General features: G+C 47.5%; 1 protein-coding gene across 2 annotated transcripts in view; it reads right to left on the reverse strand.

The window, feature by feature from the left end:
• LOC126536805 (cell adhesion molecule Dscam1-like) overlaps positions 1 to 20,397 on the reverse strand; it is a 505,486-nt gene that overhangs the window by 370,210 nt on the left and 114,879 nt on the right. For both annotated transcript variants that reach the window (XM_055074009.1, XM_055074008.1), the window contains exon 2: positions 10,693 to 11,019. In XM_055074009.1, the coding sequence (XP_054929984.1) occupies positions 10,693 to 11,019 (327 nt within the window). The remainder of the gene's footprint in view (positions 1 to 10,692; positions 11,020 to 20,397) is intronic.

Consider the following 20,397-nt stretch of genomic DNA (forward strand, 5'->3'; position numbering starts at 1 on the left):
GACAGAAAGTTGAGCTAGTTGGTAAGGTGGTAAGGTAAGGTAGCGAAAACCACGGTGCTGTAGACAGGGTGCCTATTTTCTTACATATCTTTTATTTATTTTTTCACGCCAGAAATACCGATTAGAGGAACACGCGTAATTTGGCGGGACCTAATGTGCGCAGTATTAGGAACCAATACATTTTGATTTACAGTATTGCACTTATGACCCCTTTAAGGGTCCGCAGGTACTGTATTGATTAGAGCGCAAAACAAAGTAACTAACGTCGGACTGGCTTGCAAATGCTGACTTTTGTGAAAAGGAATTCACGCCATTTTTTTAGGTCTTTTGCGAGTGTTAAAGTTTTCGCTACCGGATACCGCGCGGCCGCTTCTGAACAAGTAATCATAATGCATTTTTCTGCTTTATTTGAATGCGCCTCTTTGGATGAGGAGGAAAGAAATGGAGAGGGCATGGATGTTAACCAGAAATGTGTATGGTAGGCTGCCCTAGAGCACTCCAAGAGCCGTTTTTTCTGGCTCGGGACCGGCTTGAGCCGGAAAGTGCTATGCGGCGGCACGCCCGTGCCCGACTCGGCTGTTTCAAACCTGACCCGTCCCATCCCTGGCCCGAAATCCATGGGCCCGGTTCGGCCGAGCCCGATTCGGCCCGTTAGCCCTCGAGCGTCATTGAAGCATGGTCCCATTCTCGGTAATTCTGAAGATATCATCCGCGGCACAGGACATTTTTTTAGAGATAGTTTTGACTGTGTCCACGCAGATGAGCCCACTCAGTAATTTCTGTGAGGAACTAGCAGCATTGAATGATCACATAATATGGGACTGCGAGGAGGACAAGCCTCCTCCTAACCTGATGGTCTCTCCCTGACCTGAAGCATGGGAGGTGGTGCTACGCATTTCTAGCCTGCACACCCAACTCCAGGCCATAGAACGAGCTGGAGAGGTCACCATCAAACATCGATGGACGGCCACTTGGCCCGCCTGAAGAAACCGCGCCTAATCACGTACCCCCCCCGAACGCTGGCGAAGTAAAGTTTTTCCCACTTATGTATAGTTGGCAGTTTTCAAGTCACCAATAGCATACTGGGCCTATTACGGGCCTGACTAATTACGGGACTGACCGAGGCCCGGGCCCGAGCACGATTCTGCTTGACCCGAGCACGGTCCGGGCCCGCAATAGAGTTAGCTTACCCAACCCGAGCCCGGCCTGCGGGTCGGGCCGGCCGGGTCTGTGCAATGCTCTAGGCTGCCCTACACTGGGAATGAGAAAAGGGAATACAAAATGAGAGAGAGAGAAACAGGAGGAAAGAAGCGGTGAGTTCGCTCCCGAAGGCGGAACGCCTCACCAAGTCAAAGGCGTTCACACAGGTCAGTCGCGCTCAAGAAACGCAAAAAATGTCTTCACAGCATGGTGAGCCAACGAGAGATGGGGATGGCCTTTGAGTAGCTCCTGCACGGACCATGACCAATCACCCTGTCGTCGCAGTGCAATACATAGTGTTTGTCTTTGCGACTGAAATCTACGACAGTGCAACAATACATGCTCGTTGTTCTCTTCGCTGTCGCAGACGTCGTATGCAGGACTGTCGGTCATTCCATCAATGCAGCGTAAACATTTGTGAAGGCCACTGACCAATTAACTACACCTGCTGGGAACGTTCACAGGGTGTAGTGTCTGAAGACAATGTACAAACTATTTGTGTTAAAAAGATAGTTGCAGATATAACATATATAATCTTTTTCTTTTTCATTTCAAATGTGGCAACCACTAACTTTTTTTACATACCTTTTCGGACGGCTTTGAAGAAAAAAAATCACTTATTGAAAACAATTTTTTTGATCAGCGCAGTAACAGAAGCTATCAAGTGAGGCTCTGTTGAATTCTTTTGAAAGGCATAAAATTTGTAAAAGGCATAAATGCTACAAAGTAATGTACCCTCACAAGATACGCATATTGCCCCTGGTCTTATATTGAAACGCGGGTGGCCTCGCGATCTTATGCTGCACGGCTTCAGTGACCGTTAGTCACCGTAGAGCCACCAGCCTCGAAACCCTTATGTGTATCGCACCGTATTTCTTTAATATGACCCTGACCAGGCGGCTCCGTTTAAATTTTGTATCTGCACTGATTTAAAGCGAAAAAATATCCCTCACTGTTAAGAAAATGCGGTGATTCATTTTTCGTTTTCTACCCGCACGACAAAGAAGAAGCAAGAAAAAAACGAAGAAAACGCACAAAAATAAAAGAAATAAAGAAAACAGAGTGACCTCGTGTGCTTAGTTCCCACCGAGCCATTCTCGAAGACGCGAATGAATCCAAGCCGAGCCGCTTCAGCTTTGAGAGCAGGCCCGGCAGCTATTTTCCTAAGGGGCAGGGCAAAACGGCGCATTAAACTGAGGTGACCAGCTGGCTCCTCGACCAGGCCTCTCGAGTACAGTGTGGAAACGCGGGATTTAATGCCTTCAGGGTAAAAAGCAAAAAGAGAGAAGGACAGAAGGTGCGTTACCGTTGAAGCGTATAAGAATGAGGAGAACTCGAAAGGCTAGGGGGTAAAGATAGAAAAGAAAGAAAGGAAAATGGCGAAATGGCAGTGAAACAGCAGTGAAAGGAAAAATAAAGAAAACGCCGGTGGATGCGGGTGAAGCACGCCAGCGCTTCAGTCTATGCATGGTCAGCCGCGGTATGCACCCTCGCCACCTTTCACTCGCGCATGCACTCGGACGAGAAACTCTGTGTCTCTTTGTCGTTACTTCTTCGCATTTTCTTTTTCCAAGTCTTCTCATTAATTTGCAAACGCCGCCGCTTCTCGAGTGAGGAGGCCACGTGCGTGGCTGGCGCGCCGGTCCAAAACAGCGCCATTGTTTCGGAACACAAAAGGAGCTCCGCAGAGGCACGGCTGCCAGCACCGCTCCCCGTGTGGAGGGCTCTCGTCAAGTTTCCGCGCTCTCGCATTCACTATAGTCGCGTGAACGCGTTCCGCGCAAAGCGTGTGGAAACGCGCGTGTATACCGCGTAGCCGCCGTTGCGAATAGCAAACCGAAACCAAGAGCACTTCTCACTTTGGAATGGAATTCAAGCCGGCTTCCGCCCATGGAAGGCTCAACAATGCCTGTACGCTCTTAAGCAAAATTACGCTCCTTTGGACAGTACCTTGCTACACAACGATAATCGTCGTCGGCCTCGCTTGCGTTTCCTTTCTTGAAAACGCTGCGCCCGCTACTTTCCTGTCGTGGATGCTGTGCCATGCTGATAACGCGCATGCCGTTCGTGACTTGGAAGTACCGGGCTCGCAGCTTTAAATAAACGAAACGAAGACAAGACCGATGACGATTATTGTTGTGTGGCAAGATACGACCCAAAGGGTGTAATTTTGCTTACGAGTGTATACCGTGGACTGAGATAAGCACCGCCGTACGGTGAGTGAGTTAAGCGGCCTGCATGCAAGGCATATAACTAAATCCGAGGACTTATTGTTATAATTATGGTCCTGCAGGACGCGCTTAGCTAAATCCCAGGTTCATGAAGCATCTAGTTAGAGAAACAAATGGTAATGCGTGTTAGACCGGTATCTCAGCTTTGCGGCGCTTCTCCGGATGATTTTGTAGCCTCACGGTGACCGGCTTGTGATAACAGCTCGAACGGGAGAGCATATTCGAGGCTCCGGCACGGTTTTGCCGCTGGCGCGGCGTGCATTTGCGTGCGTTCGTGTGCGTCCGTGTGCGTGCGTGTGAGCGTGCGTGTTTTCTTTTTCGTTCTGTTTGAGTGGTATTCTTTCGGGACTATATAAGAGCCTATAGCTAAGCCAAGCAGACAATTAGTCATTCGGGGTGTGAAAGTTACTGGCGTTCTAATCTCGGGAATCTATAGGGACAACTCTGTCAAATACACCCATTATAGGCCCATTAAAAAAAGACAAGGGTGTACGACTTCCCGTAAACACACCGTGAACGCTCACAGGTGTGTGCCGCGGCGTGATAAGAATGTGCTGTTTTCACTTGTCCTCGTCTCTATGCTTACTATTGTTCGCTCCTTCATCGTGGGGTAGCAAACCTGGCGATATCGTGGTTAATATCGGTCTTTGCTTTTCCTCCTTCTCCTTTTCTTTGTTTGATTCTCATCAGCCATGCACATTGCTTAAATATAAAATTCCTCCTCGGGCACCCGCTAAAATAATCGCACGGTTTGTGTTTGATATCATGCTTTTTGCCCACATTCGTTGATCTGCACTGAATTCATGGCGCTAAACGAACAGGCAACGCCAGTTAAAAGAGATTTAACGTAATCTAGGAACTTATTGCTGTGCGCATTAGAGCACGCGACCATTCAAAAATAATAATAACAAAGAATAACAAATACGCCTTTAATTATCTGTCTTCTCGTGACACAAGAATATATCACGCGATTTCATTGTTGTAGACCAGAACATTGGCGTATGTCCCCGTGTGGCTCATATATTATAAATTGTTTCCAGAAGCTTAAGGCCTGGAAGAGAGAAGCCTTGAACAACGTTTGAATAGTGGCAAAGAAAGAAAGAACAAAGCACGATAGTAAGGTAACAAAACCGTTATCCTATCTATATTCATTTAATAATTTAATCTGTGTGGAAATGCCGGCGACGAACTGGTTACCAACCTTCCTAATTACAGTTAAATAAGCTAACCAATTAGGCAGATTGGCACAGTGTGGTAGATTGCTAACTGCATCTCCCAGCTGATATATATTGTTATATACCCTTCCTTGCCTTCTGCCATCAACTAATGACGTTCTGAATGGACCACCACTATGTAGAAAAGATGGCGCTTTGTGCTCGAAAACGTCTTTGATGCATTTGGACGTGGCTAGCTGAAAAAGAGAAAAAGTCGGAAACCCAGAGCAGTGTAGAGACAGCTGCTTTCATAGAATATAACAGGATAAGCCACTTTGGTGACTCGAGTCAAGAGCGTGCATGGAGATACGATATTTATTTCATCTTTTCGCTCTCAGTGCTCTTTGACGGGGTTCTTTTGTGAGTATGACGCGGCGAGGCGTGTGGTAGCTGTCTCGACACTGTCACTAAAGCAGTGTCGTTGGTATATACTCTGCACGGTTATCCGTTATCGCGACATGCGTACAAGCAAAAACTGTGTCACGTTTCGTCGCTGAATTACGGGGGCTATTCAGGTCGTATCTGCGCCAAAGGTAGGGACGACGTGTCCGAACCGTAAAAGGCTTCAGCGTACTGGAGACGATAAGGAGAGACGACGCTTTGGATGATGACGTACTGGAGGTAAAGCAGGGCAACCTAGATAACAAGCGTCTTTGCGATAACTTCGACACCGGTGGTTTCAGTGTTACAAAGTGGGTGGCCACTGCGATGGGTCAGCGGCGATCGAGATATATTCTAGTCCAGTTTACTTAAACCATAGCTCGTGTAGAAGCTGCGGTTAATAAACTGTGGACTTGCTCGTCGTCGTCGTTGTTGTATTGGTTATTTATTAACTCCAGATAAGCGGGAATGTTGGCTACAGGAAATCTGGCTACCCTAAGGCAGAGTTAAGGAAATGTGGATACTCTTAATATCTAAATAATTTTCTGGAACTGTAGGCAGCATGACCGCTGAAATACAGTGCCGGTGGCATCGTTATTTACCATGTAGCTTCTTCAAGAGCTTGCGGAGTATTTGGCACGGAGGTACAAGAGCTCAACTGATCACACCTACGGAAAAGGGTTTGTGCTTCTAAAGCACCTCATAGGAAAACATTAGGGACCTTACCGCATGACGCATTCTGTTTTTAAAGTATGCATGTTAAAGAAAAAAGCTTCACTCAAGGCTGTATACTATGGCATATATGCAAGATCTGAAAACTCACAATTGAAGAACAATGTGACAGTGCGGGAAACGTTTTCTAGAGTAAAGAATTGCTAGCTCTGTTTTTATTAAATTTGTGAGAGTTTCTTTATCTCTATGTGTATGCCAGCGCAAATGGAGTGAGCAAGCGCGCAATACGTAAGGCTATTCCAATTTCTTTCTATTCCATTTCAGCCATTGTATCTCCAGGCTTTCTCACGAAATTTCGGGTCAAGCCCACTTTGTCTGTCTGTCGCACGGCGTCGCAATAACTGCGACCCCCTCTCCCCTCTGATATGACATGTACTCGCAAATTATGCTATATTAGGCCGAAGAAAAGAACAAAAGAGTGATTTCCAATTCGACGCCTTTTACGCCTTTAGTCCACCACAATATGGGTCACAGTGTTTTCAGGTTGCGCCCACCTCGCCTGTCTGTCACACGACGAGACAACATCCGCGAAAACGCACTACGTAAAAGTAACGTGTAGGCACTAAAGATACTTTAAAATTCCGAACAAATTTGAACTTTCTTTTTTGGGAATAGCCGGAGACTACCTCGTTCTAATAGGAACGGAAGATCGCTGCCCGCCAATCACTCTGGCACTGGCTCTTGGAGCTGCTGTAGAGAATAGATTTATTTGTGCATCACAGATAGTCTTGCGTGACAGAATAAAATTGTCGAGCATTCTAGCAACGCATACGACATCACTCTGCCAACTCTTCTTCTCTGACGAACCGATTTTGAGGCATTTCTAACTCCCTTTTGCACACCGCCGTGAATTTCGACCAGCCACCGCAAGCTAAGTGAGGGGAAACGGACCAATCGCAGAGGCTGGCACCACTCTCCTCACTCGGTTATCTACCATAACTGCGCTATCGCGGCCGTCATGGAGCCCTCTCCACTTGCGCTAGCTCCGCGCCTATTGTTAGCCAATAAAAGAGGAAATACCTCTCAAGGTAGGCAATGTTATTGGCTTTGAAACCAAACAAAAGTGACCTCCTATAAACGATGACAGCATTTGGTTGCGCTGGTCAAACAACGCTGCGGGTCACCACCCGATGCTTGCGTCAGCAGTTATTTAGGTTTGGCGTCAGAAGGTTGGAATAAAATTAGAATGGAATAGTTTAGCGTTATATGGTCCCCTAAAACTTGACCGTAGGTTGCCGCAATCAATGAACTCACGGCGACCCGGCGTAGGAAGTTCATGTTGGCGTCACTACCTGGCTTTTCGTTCTCAGACAAATTTGTAGACTAAGCATTTTTTGGTAACGGAAAAGATTCCCAATGTAATATAATCAAACGAAGACGCGTCGTTGTGAATATACTAATATGAAGCAGGAGTAATATGCAAATATACATCGACAAAACATTATCAGAAGTGTTTTCTCGAAAGAAAAGCGACAGAATTTTCTGGCTATTGACCCAGGAGTAGTCGGCGTGTTAGAATCGGGGAACTGCTTGGTAGCCATGGATGCTACCATTGAGTAAAATAATTAGGCTTTCCTCAGGAATGTTCAGAGCGGTATTTGTTCATTGGTTCACCACAGACACGCCTAAGTCCCCTTTTCCGTCTTCAAAAGAGCGATTCTCTTCGCATTTTAGGCCTTGACTACACCTCTAATGGCATATCAGACTCCGTGTGGTTCTCAATTCTTGAAGATGTAAGGCGAAATATTGAAGAGGTTCAAGGGTATGATTTACCCCTATCAGAAAGAAGGTACTTAGCGCAGTCTATATTTTGCGGCCGAGTGTGGTACGTTTGTCACGTCGTACAACCACCATTACGGGTTACTAGGTCCTTGCAGTCCCTTCTTGGTGCCTTCTTCTGGTCGGGCCGTACAGAACTGGTCTGTCGCGCGGCGCTTGGGCAACCACGCTCTCGCGGTGGGTTTGCCTTCCCATCCGTGTCTGTCCGCTGCCGGCTGCTTGCTCTGCGATTTCTGCTCCGTCTGTTACAGCATGATCAGTGTCCAGCGCGCGAACTCGCTTGCTATTTCCTTGGCACAAAAATTCGCTACATGTTACCGGGCGTACACTTAAATCGCGGACCACAAGTGTTAAACGCACCTACATTTTACTGTACGGCCGTGGCATTCTATCGCCACATACAACAGGTATGTCCTGATGTAGACGTTCTCCAAAACCGTGTAGTAGATACTATGTCAGCCTTACTGCTTCCTCTAGTTCCCCCAGCGCGCCTCACACGTTCAAATAATGTGTCGTGGGATGCGATAACGGCATCATTCTTGCCTGGCCACCTACGCGACTTCATGTGGCGTCTAGGGTGGCAAGTGCTTCCAACTCGGGACAGGCTTGAGCGGTGGGGCGTTGTCCCATCTTCGCGGTGCCCCGATTGCCCCCTTCAAGAATCCAATAAACATGTACTGCTGCAATGCGTCGTTGCCAGGATATTTTGGAGGGCCGTGCATACTGGATTTCGTGGCCTTGGAGTTAACCGCTTTATTACATCTGGTCGCTGCTCACGTGGCCGCTTCGCGCGACTTTTAATTGCTGCGGGGGCCTTCTGTCTATGGCGTAACCGGTGCGAGGCAGTTGCCACGGGACCTCGTCACCGCGCTCTGTTTCCACTTATGGGGAGGCTCTACTCTGAGCTACTGTCGTTTCTGTCGGAGGAGTTGTTCTTCCTTGGAGAAGAAGAGTTCCTTCGACAATGGTCATGTCGTTTCCTGTCGGTGGCTGATGGACGCGTATGGCTGAATTTTCGTCCAGCCTGGTTCTTGTAGCCAGACTATTAGAAGTATTCAATTAATGCACACAGAATGCAGGTGCCCGTGATTTCTGTGTGTGCGTCCTCTCGTAAACATGATCATTTTTGTATATACACATCTCGTGCCCATCACATCAAAATTGTGTAAAGTGTTCTATCACATCATCACTGTACATAACCATTGCGTACACTGTATATATTGAAAATCATTTTGTACATGTGGCATTTAGTTTATGTGTAACTGTTCCTTTCCGTGGGTATATGTGTTTATATGTTAGTGCGTGAGGACTCGGACATTACTTACGTTGAAAACGTGCTGTGTTTCGTTTCTTACATGTTATCGTCCCGGTGAAATTGTGTCGTAATTATGACTCAGTGTTCGTATCGTCTCTTGCCGAAATAAACTTTTTCTAAACACACAGAGCAAATCGCGAAGTGTTCGTGCAGTAACCTGGATAATATTTCCCAAATATTTTTGATGAAGTCTGGCAGGTACGCGTATTGTGCGGTGATGTCACTGAGTGGTATTGCATTCAGAGCCGAAGCGAAAACAGTTTTTAATTGTTTTTTTGCTACTGCTCACTCGTGTGATACCAACACTTGCATTCAGTGTGTAAGAGTAAATGTAGTATATTTTTCTTCAATGAATATTTCATTTCCTCTCTTACTGCCCTCTTTTTTTTATCTCCTTGAACTTTTCGGCCCTTTCCTCTCGTGAGCAGGCATGTGGTTTACTCTCGCTTACGGCATTTGTGATAGCGACTGAACTTAGGCTCCTTGCGTGGCTTTTGTTATAAAAAATACAACGGAAAAGGATCGCCAGAATAGCGCTATAGGGCGCACTGTTTTCAGCCTATGTTCTGATGGAGTCCCCTTTCACTGGCGATAGTCTGTTAACAGATCACGTAATACGTCCACGGACCATCGATTTATCAAATATTAGACACATTTTGAAACATTCTGAAATATTTTTGACTTAGCTGCACAAATGCCTCGGACGCGGTATCGACCACTTCACCGTCGCGTAACTCCTTCGCCGCGTATATAGTTTGTGCGCGGCGACTCAGGGAGTGGTGGCGTCGGAATGCCAGCTCCCTCCGAGGAGGGTTGGAACCAGCTGCTAGCAAGATCAGACAATAAAACACAACTGGCACTCGTCTCGTGGGCCCAAGACGTCGCCCCCACCTGGGAGCCAAACTACGCCTACGTGCCCTAACATCCAGTCCTACAGTGGCAAATAAAGTTGTTTCTCTCGCTCTCTCTCATGCATTCCTGACACACACACGCTCACACAGCGTACACCTGCTAAATGGTGTAGCACTTGTCCTCAACGCTTCTTTCACGAAAAAAAAAAAAAGAAGAGGCAAAAGATTACAACCGGCCACGTTCCGAGCGAGCCGATGACGTCATGGCCACAGGGCACAGGAGCCAACGCCGCTCAGGATGCATCTGCACTGCAGTGAGGACAGGCTAGCCGCGGAAGTATATATCACCCCGTGTTGCGAGGACCCACCCCACCACTCTAAGCGCGTTCGCTTACTAATCATTAGAACTCTGAAACGCCTTCCTCGGAGACGCCGGCATGAATCAGACACCCCGGCAAGTTGTCACTGTGGCTACGTGCGCATCTTGTATGCGCGTGTGCTAAGTGTAAATGCGCCATTTCATACTTCACCGTCGTCATTTGGAGTTGCATGCTGAGCGTATGGCCAGGCAGATATCTCCAACCTCCAATAAATAATGTTCCTCTATGGAGCGCGAAAGTATGGATAAAGTTGCCTAATAGATATTTAAATGATACGCATCGCGGTCGCAAACGAGGACATCATTTACTACGTAATATGGTCGCCATTACGAGTAAATCCCATTCGTGAATTCACACGCTAAAGAGTATTGGATATATCTTGTGCCCGCTATTTTTCCAAGGTAAAGCTCTACCGACAAGCCATAGCTGAGACTTCACAGCATTCACTGTAATCTGCATTGAGCAATGCCCTCTCTGACGGCTTTGGTCACTTTTTTGACGCCTCTTGTCTCGCGCTGCTTTTCCAAGAGGCCATTCCGACCTTTTTCCTTGTATTTTTTGTTGTCGTGCCTTTTCAAACAATATAAACGGGAAAAAAAATCGACTTACTCGCTCTCACTTGGACGTCGCGGCTTCCCACGGATCCGGCGCCGTTGGACGCTACGCAGCGGTATGTGGCCGCGTGCACGTCCTGCCGGTAGTCCTGCGCCCTGAAGGGCGCGAACGAGAGCGTGCCGTCGGCGCGGGCCGTCACCACGCCCGGCACGTCGCGGACGGGCAGCCCGGTGCTGGCGCGCACCCAGTGCACGTCGGGCCGCGGGTCTCCCTGCACCGTGCACGGCACCAGGGCACCCGTGCTGTTGTAGAAGGTGACCCGGCTCGGGGGTTCCATGACGAAGCTGGGACCCGTGGGCCGCTCGTCGGACGGTGGCCGCACTGCGCAGCCGATAGGTGGAGGGGGGAAGAAAGGGGGAGGAAAAGTTGAGCTTTTCGAGCAAACAACTACTCGTTTCTGTATCAAAGGAGGTAACTATAATGAATAAACGCACCCTGAAGCTCAACGAGGCTACAACGCCGTGTCCAGTTACGGCGCTGACCCACCGTGGTCCGTATTTTGTAATGGTGGGGAACGTTAACGTTTGTAACTTTCCATCCATCCTTCCTTTCTTTTTCTTTTTTTTTTCAATCGCGACGCAGCGAGTGCCTGATCTCTGCCATAACGACAGTGCGATGGCGTACTGATCGTGTCCGAGCCAACGACGAAGGGTGAAAGAAATCGGAGATAAAAAAAAATGAACGTTACAAAATACGACCGCTCGAAGCAACAATTGGAGCAACATCGTCCATAGCCTTAACTACAACTCCGCAAGGTCTTTACGGCCAAATCAGCGAAGATTGCTTTGAAGCAATAATTCTTGTTATCGACGTCTATTTTAACAATTCCTCAAACTGCAGCTTCCATCTTTGCAGCCGGTATAAAACTATCTGCAAAATGAGCCCGAGAGGGCGGCTCTATTACGCTCTCTCGCTCTGTGCCCAGACCGCACCAGCATCCATCCTTGTTGTTCAAGGCCTGGTTTTCTACAATAACGCCTATAGACCCTTTTCACGGCAATATTTTATTCCTTAGTATTCCAGACACTATTTTTTCAGCCGGCTACTGCAGACGCCTTCCCTCTACCGCTCCGCATTTTGTAGCGACAATGGAGTACCGTGTGTTAGCGAACACCCGGTTGGATTTCCAACGGCCGATCGCACAGAAGCAGGGCATGCCATTCACGGTTGGTTTCGGTAATGGTTTGGTTAGTTTCGGTAACGGTAAAAGCGGTAATGGTTTCGTATTCACTTGCTTCCGCAGAGGAAGCGTGCGGCGCGCCTCCAAAAGTGCCATCGCGTTTCCATAGGGCAAACTGCCCCGCGGTCTATACGCAGCCGTGAGTGGACTTCTTAGGAGCGGGCGAGGACAGCCAATATAGGCATGGCTTTCGTTGCCACATTGGCAACGAAAGCTTTCGTTGTTGCCACTGGCTCAAAACTTGCACGAAACCGTGGTGTCATCTGTACGGCTTTGCCCCTGTCTGTGTTGCGCTTCTTCTTCCACAACTTTCCTCGAACACGTGCGCGAGCGCTGTTGCATTTGAGTGCGCCCGTGCCTCCGTGCGGACATAAGTAGCTGTTCTATGGACATGCATACACTTTTGATGAACTTTTAGCAAAGCCTTTGTTGTAGCTCAAGGCGCGGCTCCAGCTGTGCGCGATTCGCCGCTCCGAACGCGATGAGAAACGCGACACACAAATGAAAGAAACAAATTAAAAAAGAACTACCAACCAAGAAGAAGAAATTGGATGCGACAAGGATTACGAAGTTGATAGCGCGTGCTTTGCAAAGGAAAAATTCACGCAGGAACTCCTTTATTAAAGTACGCGTAAGTGTTGTGCCACTTTGTCATCTCCACGCAGCCCAGTGCCATTGTCAATGTTATGAATCTTGATCCGACCAGTATAAACCCTTATCAAGCCTCATTGCTCATTCGCTTATCTTGTTCGATATCGAACATGATAATAGAGTTGTAATTAAGATATAGTTCATTACGGCTCTCGAACCCACTACCATCGGTGTTAATTAAGGTTAAGCTAATTGGCCACAGTTAAGATATAGTTAATTAGGGCGCTCGAACTCTCGATCTTTGGTGGGAGTCTAAGCCAGGACGTTTGGTGTTAATTAAGGTGGATTAAGGTTAATTTAGCGAAGCTGTTGAAAAATCATTCCTACATTTGCTGAGGGGGGTATGCGACGCTTATTGATGGTCCGGATGCTGGTTTTGAGCTTGTTCTTTGTTGAAACGCATGCTGTTCTGTGTGTTGTACGGGCGATTTCAATGAATGTATGCACTGTTCGCTTCACTTTGCTTAACTGTTGTAGCTAGCCTCTGCCTTACGTGGATATGAGCCATTGCATTTCTTGCTTGCTTACGGGGATAAGAGCCAGTGCTTAAAGGGGTATGAGCCATTCATCGTCTTGCGTGACCGACAACTTTCTCGTTGGGTAGGCATAGAAATGCTTACGCATTTAAAATAGAAATCCATCCTAATCGCCACCCACAGCAGTGTAACCTTCCGAACGCTTTAACGAACTTATGCAAAGCTGCCATTATGGTTCAGAACAACAGTCATTTAGGCTAGATGGTGCATACTTAAACTATCTTCATTCACTGAAAAATCCGCAAATATAAGGAAAATGAGACATGCGCACTATTTTTGATTTGGCGCTTGTCCTGTGTCGTTCTCTCGCTTGTGTTTGTCTTAGCTGGCGCTGTTCTTTCCTAGTTTAAGTCTGCCATTGTGGACTTGTGGCTCGTTCCCATCAAACGAACACTAAAAGACAATAGGCTCGGTATTGATTACTGATAAAGTTAAGCTTGGATTGCTAGTAGGAGATACGAAGAGTATTCTGGTTAGGTAGTAAAATCTGCCTTACCCAAAAATACCTTTACCTTATTATATTTCTTATGCACAGATTCATACGGTGTTGTCTTACGTGCAGGGCAGAGGATTAAACAGCGAACTCGATTTTTCAGTTTTGTCTCTAAGTACTCTCTTGTACACGACGACAGCTTACATTTCCGGGGACATAAAACCACACCGTGAGGCTTGGGGAAAACACGGTAAAAAATATAACAGTATACCCCTTCGGCACGAGAAAATAACAAACTGCACAGCGTTTATCAAATTACGTGGGTGTAACAAGGCCGTATTCAAACCGGGGTAAGATAAATGCGCCGCGCAGGCTGATCGAATGATGGTGTGCCGAGTGTCAGCGAACCGAACAAGAGTGCACTGAATGAAATTTATTGGGCGCAATGGGGCCGAAGCACTACTAATTTGCTGCAAACAAATGAGATTACAGAACGTACACACTGTTGAGCACTCTGCAAAGTGGAAGGTGTGAAGATTGTACTTGTTCTACGCAACACGGCATCAGCCAGTCATAACTCTCCAGGTGCATTATTTTTTTCAATGGGTGGCATTCTTTGGTCAGGTGCCCGGCGTCATTTTCTGCTCCATTCCGCTGGTCTTTGTTTTGAGTCCCCAAAGTACCCATAGCGCAATCTACGTTTGAAAAAGTGAATTTCTGTGAATACACAAACTTCTGTACGTTCTGTACGCGTCTCGCCACGTACTTGTGGGTACACGAGCCTCCGATGATATATATTATTAAGCAGCATGGGGGGGGGAGGGGGAGGGGGATGGTTTGCACGTGTATTTGCGTAAACCTCGTCCTTCTGGCCTCAAATAATAATAATATATGGGGTTTTACGTGCCAAAACCACTTTCTGATTATGAGGCACGCCGTAGTGGAGGACTCCGGAAATTTCGACCACCTGGGGTTCTTTAACGTGCACCTAAATCTAAGTACACGGGTGTTTTCGCATTTCGCCCCCATCGAAATGCGGCCGCCGTGGCCGGGATTCGATCCCGCGACCTCGTGCTCAGCAGCCCAACACCATAGCCACTGAGCAACCGCGGCGGGTTCTGGCCTCAAACGGCTCTGTAAACTTACAATTTTACACGAAGTACTCTTTTATATGTAGGGCTGTATTTCTTACCTAGCCTTCGCGCACGCCTTTGCAGACGAGTGGGGTGACGGGCCCGGGCTGTGACGTCGTGTGCTGCAGCAGTTAGCGCAGCTAGCAGCGGGACCACCATCTCATGCGCAGTGTTTTTCTGTGTTGTAGAATCGACGGGCACATGGGTGTGGGCCGAGGGACAAAACCTCCGACTGCCACTCTGCGGAACCGAATTTCGATTCCACTCGGGTTACAAGGCACTTTTAAAAGCGAATCGCTTCCTTCCGCTCCTTCGCCCGTTTTTTGTGGCGGTCGCCGGCCGGAGACTTCGCCCGTTGCCAAGGCACGCACTATCGCCGCAATCGAAACGTGGTTCGCCTTCGTTGCCGAACACAAGCTACCCCTCTGAGACACGCGTGAGAGGTACCGGTCGCTTTCGGAGCGGATATTCCTGGAACGCCGAACTATGCAGCCGTCACACGACAAGACGGTCGAGACAAATTTTCGCGTTTCGCGTGGCCTATTAGAGATACTCTAGTTCTGACGGACGTTCCCAACATCCTATACTTATTTTTCTTGCCTTTGCTTTTTCTCCGCCTCTTCTATTCGTCTTTCATTTCCCCTTCCACTTGCCCTGCTGCAGGGTAGTAAACCAGAATCTTCTCCGGGAACCTCTCTACATTTTCCTCCCCGTTTATCTCTCTCTCTCTCTCTCTGTCGTACAGTCATGTTCGATGGTATCTTCAACAATTATTTTCTTTACTTTTGTTGAACTTCTCGTGGAGCACTTTGGGATTCCCTGAGACGGACACCGCGGGTCCAGCGGTGGACATGAAAACGAATAGCGGAGTGAACCCATCAGATCTATCGCTGTAAATGCAGGAAATCTTTCAGCGGGGGTCGTGGTTTAGTAACGATCCTTTTGATTTTCCAATTATCTTTGACCATCGCTGCATGCCTGTGCGAGACAGCACATATGCTTCACCGTGATATATTTCAATAAATGAATACAAAATTGCATGAGAAGGGCCCTTACAAAATGCGGCCACAGGCGAAAATAAACATCCGAAAATGCTCTGCAATGTTTGTGGCACTAAGGTAGCCTTGTACGGCAACTCGACGGTGCCCTGTCGCTATCATAAAACTGTGATTCATGCCTCTGTTTGCTTCGCTCCTTATTCGGCTAGTCTGTTTACGACCGTGCGCAAGTTCCCGCGCATCTTTTATCACCGTAACGACTAGTGAAACACATAAAGCAAGGTTAAAAAGAAATAAGACCAAGTTTACGCACAATCGCAAAATATGGTTCGGTGAGTCTGTAGGCAGCTTTAAAAAAAAAAACATATTTTTCACAGAATATTAGAAAAATAAAAATCCCTGGTGGTATGTGCATATTGATCTTCTACAAGAACAGTGACTGCTGTTCTTCCGCAATTTCTACACACTTTTGCTCTCACTACCTGATTTAGGCGTGCCTTGATTTATTTTTTATTTTTTTTTAGACTCTGGAGCTAAACTGTGTGTTCATCACAGTAGCGCTGGCAGTTTACGTTAGCGCAGTTGTTCCTTTTAATGACTTGCTCGAGATGAGTTTTCCTATGATTTTATGAAAGCTGAAATAAAAAAAAATTGCAGCTTCATTGTAGAACAATCCTTTAGAAAGTTAGGAGCACAATATGGAGAAGGCCAGAAGAAATGCTTCAAAAAGGCGCGCATGAAAACTGATCTGAACCCCTATAATTTATTTTTACTCGAACAGAATAAAATGATCCCGTTCTACTTGGCTCTCGCAGAGTTAGATTGTTGACGTTATTATATACGACGTAACAAAGCTGGCGGGCTCTTTGTGTTCACTCTACCGCTGTTAAAAGATAAGCAAATGGTTGTACGCACGACAAAACACTGGCTACGTCGTGGGAAAATGAGTCGTTTGAGCAGCTGCCCGAAGGAAAACAAGCAATTTCTCGCGTGAGACGCATCAACTAACAACGGGGCGTTTCTGTACAGCTAGTTTGGCGCGTCCAAAATGCGAAGCACGAATGGGTCCTTATTTTATAATAAATCTTGTAATTTTTCAGTTGCTTTACTTTTTCATCATTAGCTTGCACGAAGCTGCTCCACTACTATACCGCTGGAATCGGCATCACAGCAAAATGTACGGCAAAAAAAAAAAGAAAATGAACAAATATTACACACACAAGAAAAAGTCTGTTCGAGATACGACCCCTGGCAATAAGAAACCGCTCGCGCAAAGTTCGCTAATAATTCTCTGTCACGCCGGAAGAGCCTTTGTTCGAGCATTTCCTGAAAGGTGAACCGTATACTCCAGACGGGAACATAGTGCTGCGTTGCGTAAAATTAACATCTTGCGATTACCTTAGCGGACATGCCTCAATTTACGTGTGCACTGCAAGATGAAAATGTAATGGCTAAACTTGTTTTCAGCACCGCATGGTAGGTTACCTTGGGCTGCCTTTCTGTAACCACAAATAGTTACAGTTTTCTTAAAACGATGGAAAGGTGGTTGATGCTCGAAGTGAGCTATAACTAAAATCGTATATTGTAAACACGTGAATCTGAGTCACAAGTTCGCTTTGTGTTGCGCAATTTGTATACGTCACGAGCGTGAAATATACCAGGCTGCCACGCATGGCACGTTACTTTCTTATCATTCACGCCGTACGAAGTAACGTTGGAAAAAGAAAACGCGTACACAATTGCGACAGGTGCTAAGGGTAGGAGGCTAATATCAATAAAAGAAAACTGTGTTTAGATACACGATCATCAGAAAAGTTGCAGCCCAGTGCTGCATAGCATTAGTACAATTTGTTGGCGAATTACGACTACATGCAAGTTACTAAATTTCCCTATCATGCCTCTCCTCTCCGTGCATTTATGTTGTATTTGGGCAAGACTTAATTTTCATGCTCTTGTTTGTATGTTATGTGGCTCTGGTGATCGTATTGGGGAGTGTTTTGCTTGGGATGTGGCACTCGTAAGAAATTTAATTGCTACCTCCAAAGAAACATGTTTACTTCGTGAATAATCCTGCAACATTTGCCTTGACGGTTGCACCAAGATATATGTTCATTATAAACCGATGCAGCCACATGGACGCAATATTAGAACTGGCGTCGTCGCATTACACAAAAATAAAGTACCTGCGTAACCCTCGCATCATTTTGTGCACATACATCAAATCAGAAAGGAGTGCCGGCGTTCTTCTTAAACATCTTCCTAAACCCAAATAATATAAAGCAGAGCGACAACACTAGTTCACCGGAAGCAAATTGACACCGTGCGCTTGCTTAAAAGAACAGTGCAAGAACTGCAGTGCAAGGACCGCAAGCACCCCTTATAGTTTCGGAATATCCTTCGTTTCAGTTAAGATAAGAGTAACAACGTCCTCGGCATTCTGATCTCCAAGAAGCACACAGATGTTTCGGAATACTCGCCTCGCGTTTTCTTAAGCGCTCTTCTTCTTCTTCGTTATTTTCCCCAATGTCATTTCTTCTTTCCATCGCGAACGCTTTTAGAGGCGACTGCGGGTGTATCGGCCTTTCGCGGCCAGAGTCAATTTCACGCGACAGGGACTAACAAGGCAGATCCGAGGAAGGCCGCGCGCGTTGAAATTGTCCGGTGTTGAAATACGCTGTGTCGGAGTTTCGCGATTATTATATTTTTTTTTTGGAGGCGGACCCACGGCCACTTCGCTCGGTAGCGGCGCAGCATTACACACAATTCGCAGTATAGCAATAAACGACGACACCGAAGGGAAGACGCCACTGCACAAGGGAGGCAGAAACGAGACCGCAGCGAGAGAAAGTGTAAGAAAAAGCTCTGCAAAAATAAAGAAGAAAGAACAGGGACGACGAAGACGACCAGCCGTTCTCCGCTCGGCTGGGCTTTGGACCGATTCTGGCGATCCCACCTCGCTGACTCGATACGAATCGTTACAAATTGCCGAGCTTAGGCGCCATAGCATAGCCCGCCTCGCGCTTTGGTTCCAGCGCCGGGCTCGCTGTACGCTGTTGCTCCGGCTCTTCTTCCCCGGAGCAGTGTACGCGTTCGCCATGGGAAGGCGGAAAGAAAACGAAACGAAACAAACCGCCCGATATACCGTTGCAGAAATGTGGGTTTCTACTCCGTAGGCAGTACTTCGGACGCGACAAACAAAAGCTGGAGAGAGAGAAAGAGGGAATGAGAGTCAGAAGAAAGCCAAGAAGGTAGCGCAAGTAAAGAGAAAGTTCTTCCCTGAGGGCGACAGCCACTGGCGGCGTCCCGGACCGAAAACGTTCGGGCACAATCTGGGCACGGCTGGAGGGGGGAGGCCGGCTAACTCGGCGCGGGGGACGGACGGAGGGGTATATACGTGGAGAAAAGGGGATTTGGCGACGATGCGGTGCTTCGCAGTCCGAGCGTGAAAAACCCTGGCCTCAGCCTGGCAATCGCCTTTGCTTGCGTTTGTCTTGGCATCGCTGGCATAGGATGTGAGAGAGACCGGGAAAGGAGCAGGAGGATGAGAAGGAGATCGAATGTTGGCCTACAGGGATATCCTTTCCCTTTCATTTTCTCCTTTCTCCCCCATTTCATCTCCTTCTTTAGCTTCGCAGCCCCCGACATTTGCAGTCTTCGTGCGTTCCTTCTCGCCCCCCCCCCCTTTTATTTTACTTTTGCCGTTACTTCTATCTTTTCTTTTCTTTTTTCGTTTTCGGCGTGCGTGCTATCCACAAACCCTTTTCGGCTGGCCGCTGCTCCGTCTAGCCAGCGGAGCTATCACGAGCCTTCAAGACCGACTGTTCGTTCCCAGGGCGACGGAGTGGTTGGCGGTCGCCCGTGTGTTGCCGGGGGAAAATTCGCGAGCCTCGCCGGTCGCCAGCGGGTAGCCACAAATCTAGCGGATAATCCGATTGCGGTCTTGATGGATGGCGTCCCGCTTCTGTCCAGCGGACGGTAATCGAGATCCGGTTACGGCCTGCTCGCCTCGCCTTGCCTTGTGCCGGCTCGCGTCCCGGCTGTGAGTCTCGGAGTTGGGCTGCCTTGATGTGCGATGGGCGCGCGCTCCGCGGCTTCGGCTCGGAGACGGAACGCGTCGGTCGGCGTTCCTGACTGCGCCGACGTACTTCAGTATCGTCTGCAGAATTCGCTCGAGGACTTGCGCTGATCTCATTTTATGGATAGTTTCGCATTAGCATACGCGCAGTTTGAGGCGTAAGCCACCGGCTTTACTTGATACCTGGTGGATTTTACGGATCCCTCCTTCAAGTGAGGCGCACGTTGCTCTTCCTTTGGCGCTCGCTCTTAGCTAGCAAAACAAGAAACAAAATATGACACTGCAGCGTATCATTCCTTGCAGGACACATTGTTTATTTCTATTTCGTGGTACTAAATCTAACAAATTGTGTGCTTGTATGAGTAGGCAAAACACGAGTATAGTTAAGCGGATGAGTGTAAGAATGGTCCTCAGACGGTAAAGATGAAGCTAAATGACAAGTAGAGCCATAGTAGTAACTTAGTAACAATATAGAATTCATTAATGAGGGTTCGGGTCAACTGAGCTCGTGACCGAAAGCGTGCAGTACTGTAGTTGAACGCAGCAAGACGTATACATGCGTCAGAGCATCAAAACCTTAGACAGCGTGGGCACCGAGGGCACCTTCGCGACTCAACACATTTAAAACAAGCAAAGAGAGAAAACCAGATTGCCCGTATTTGCACCTTCGTCCTTCATTAATCACCAAGAAAT

This window comes from Dermacentor andersoni, chromosome 4 (assembly GCF_023375885.2).
Source record: "Dermacentor andersoni chromosome 4, qqDerAnde1_hic_scaffold, whole genome shotgun sequence".
Taxonomy (NCBI): Eukaryota; Metazoa; Arthropoda; class Arachnida; order Ixodida; family Ixodidae; genus Dermacentor; species Dermacentor andersoni.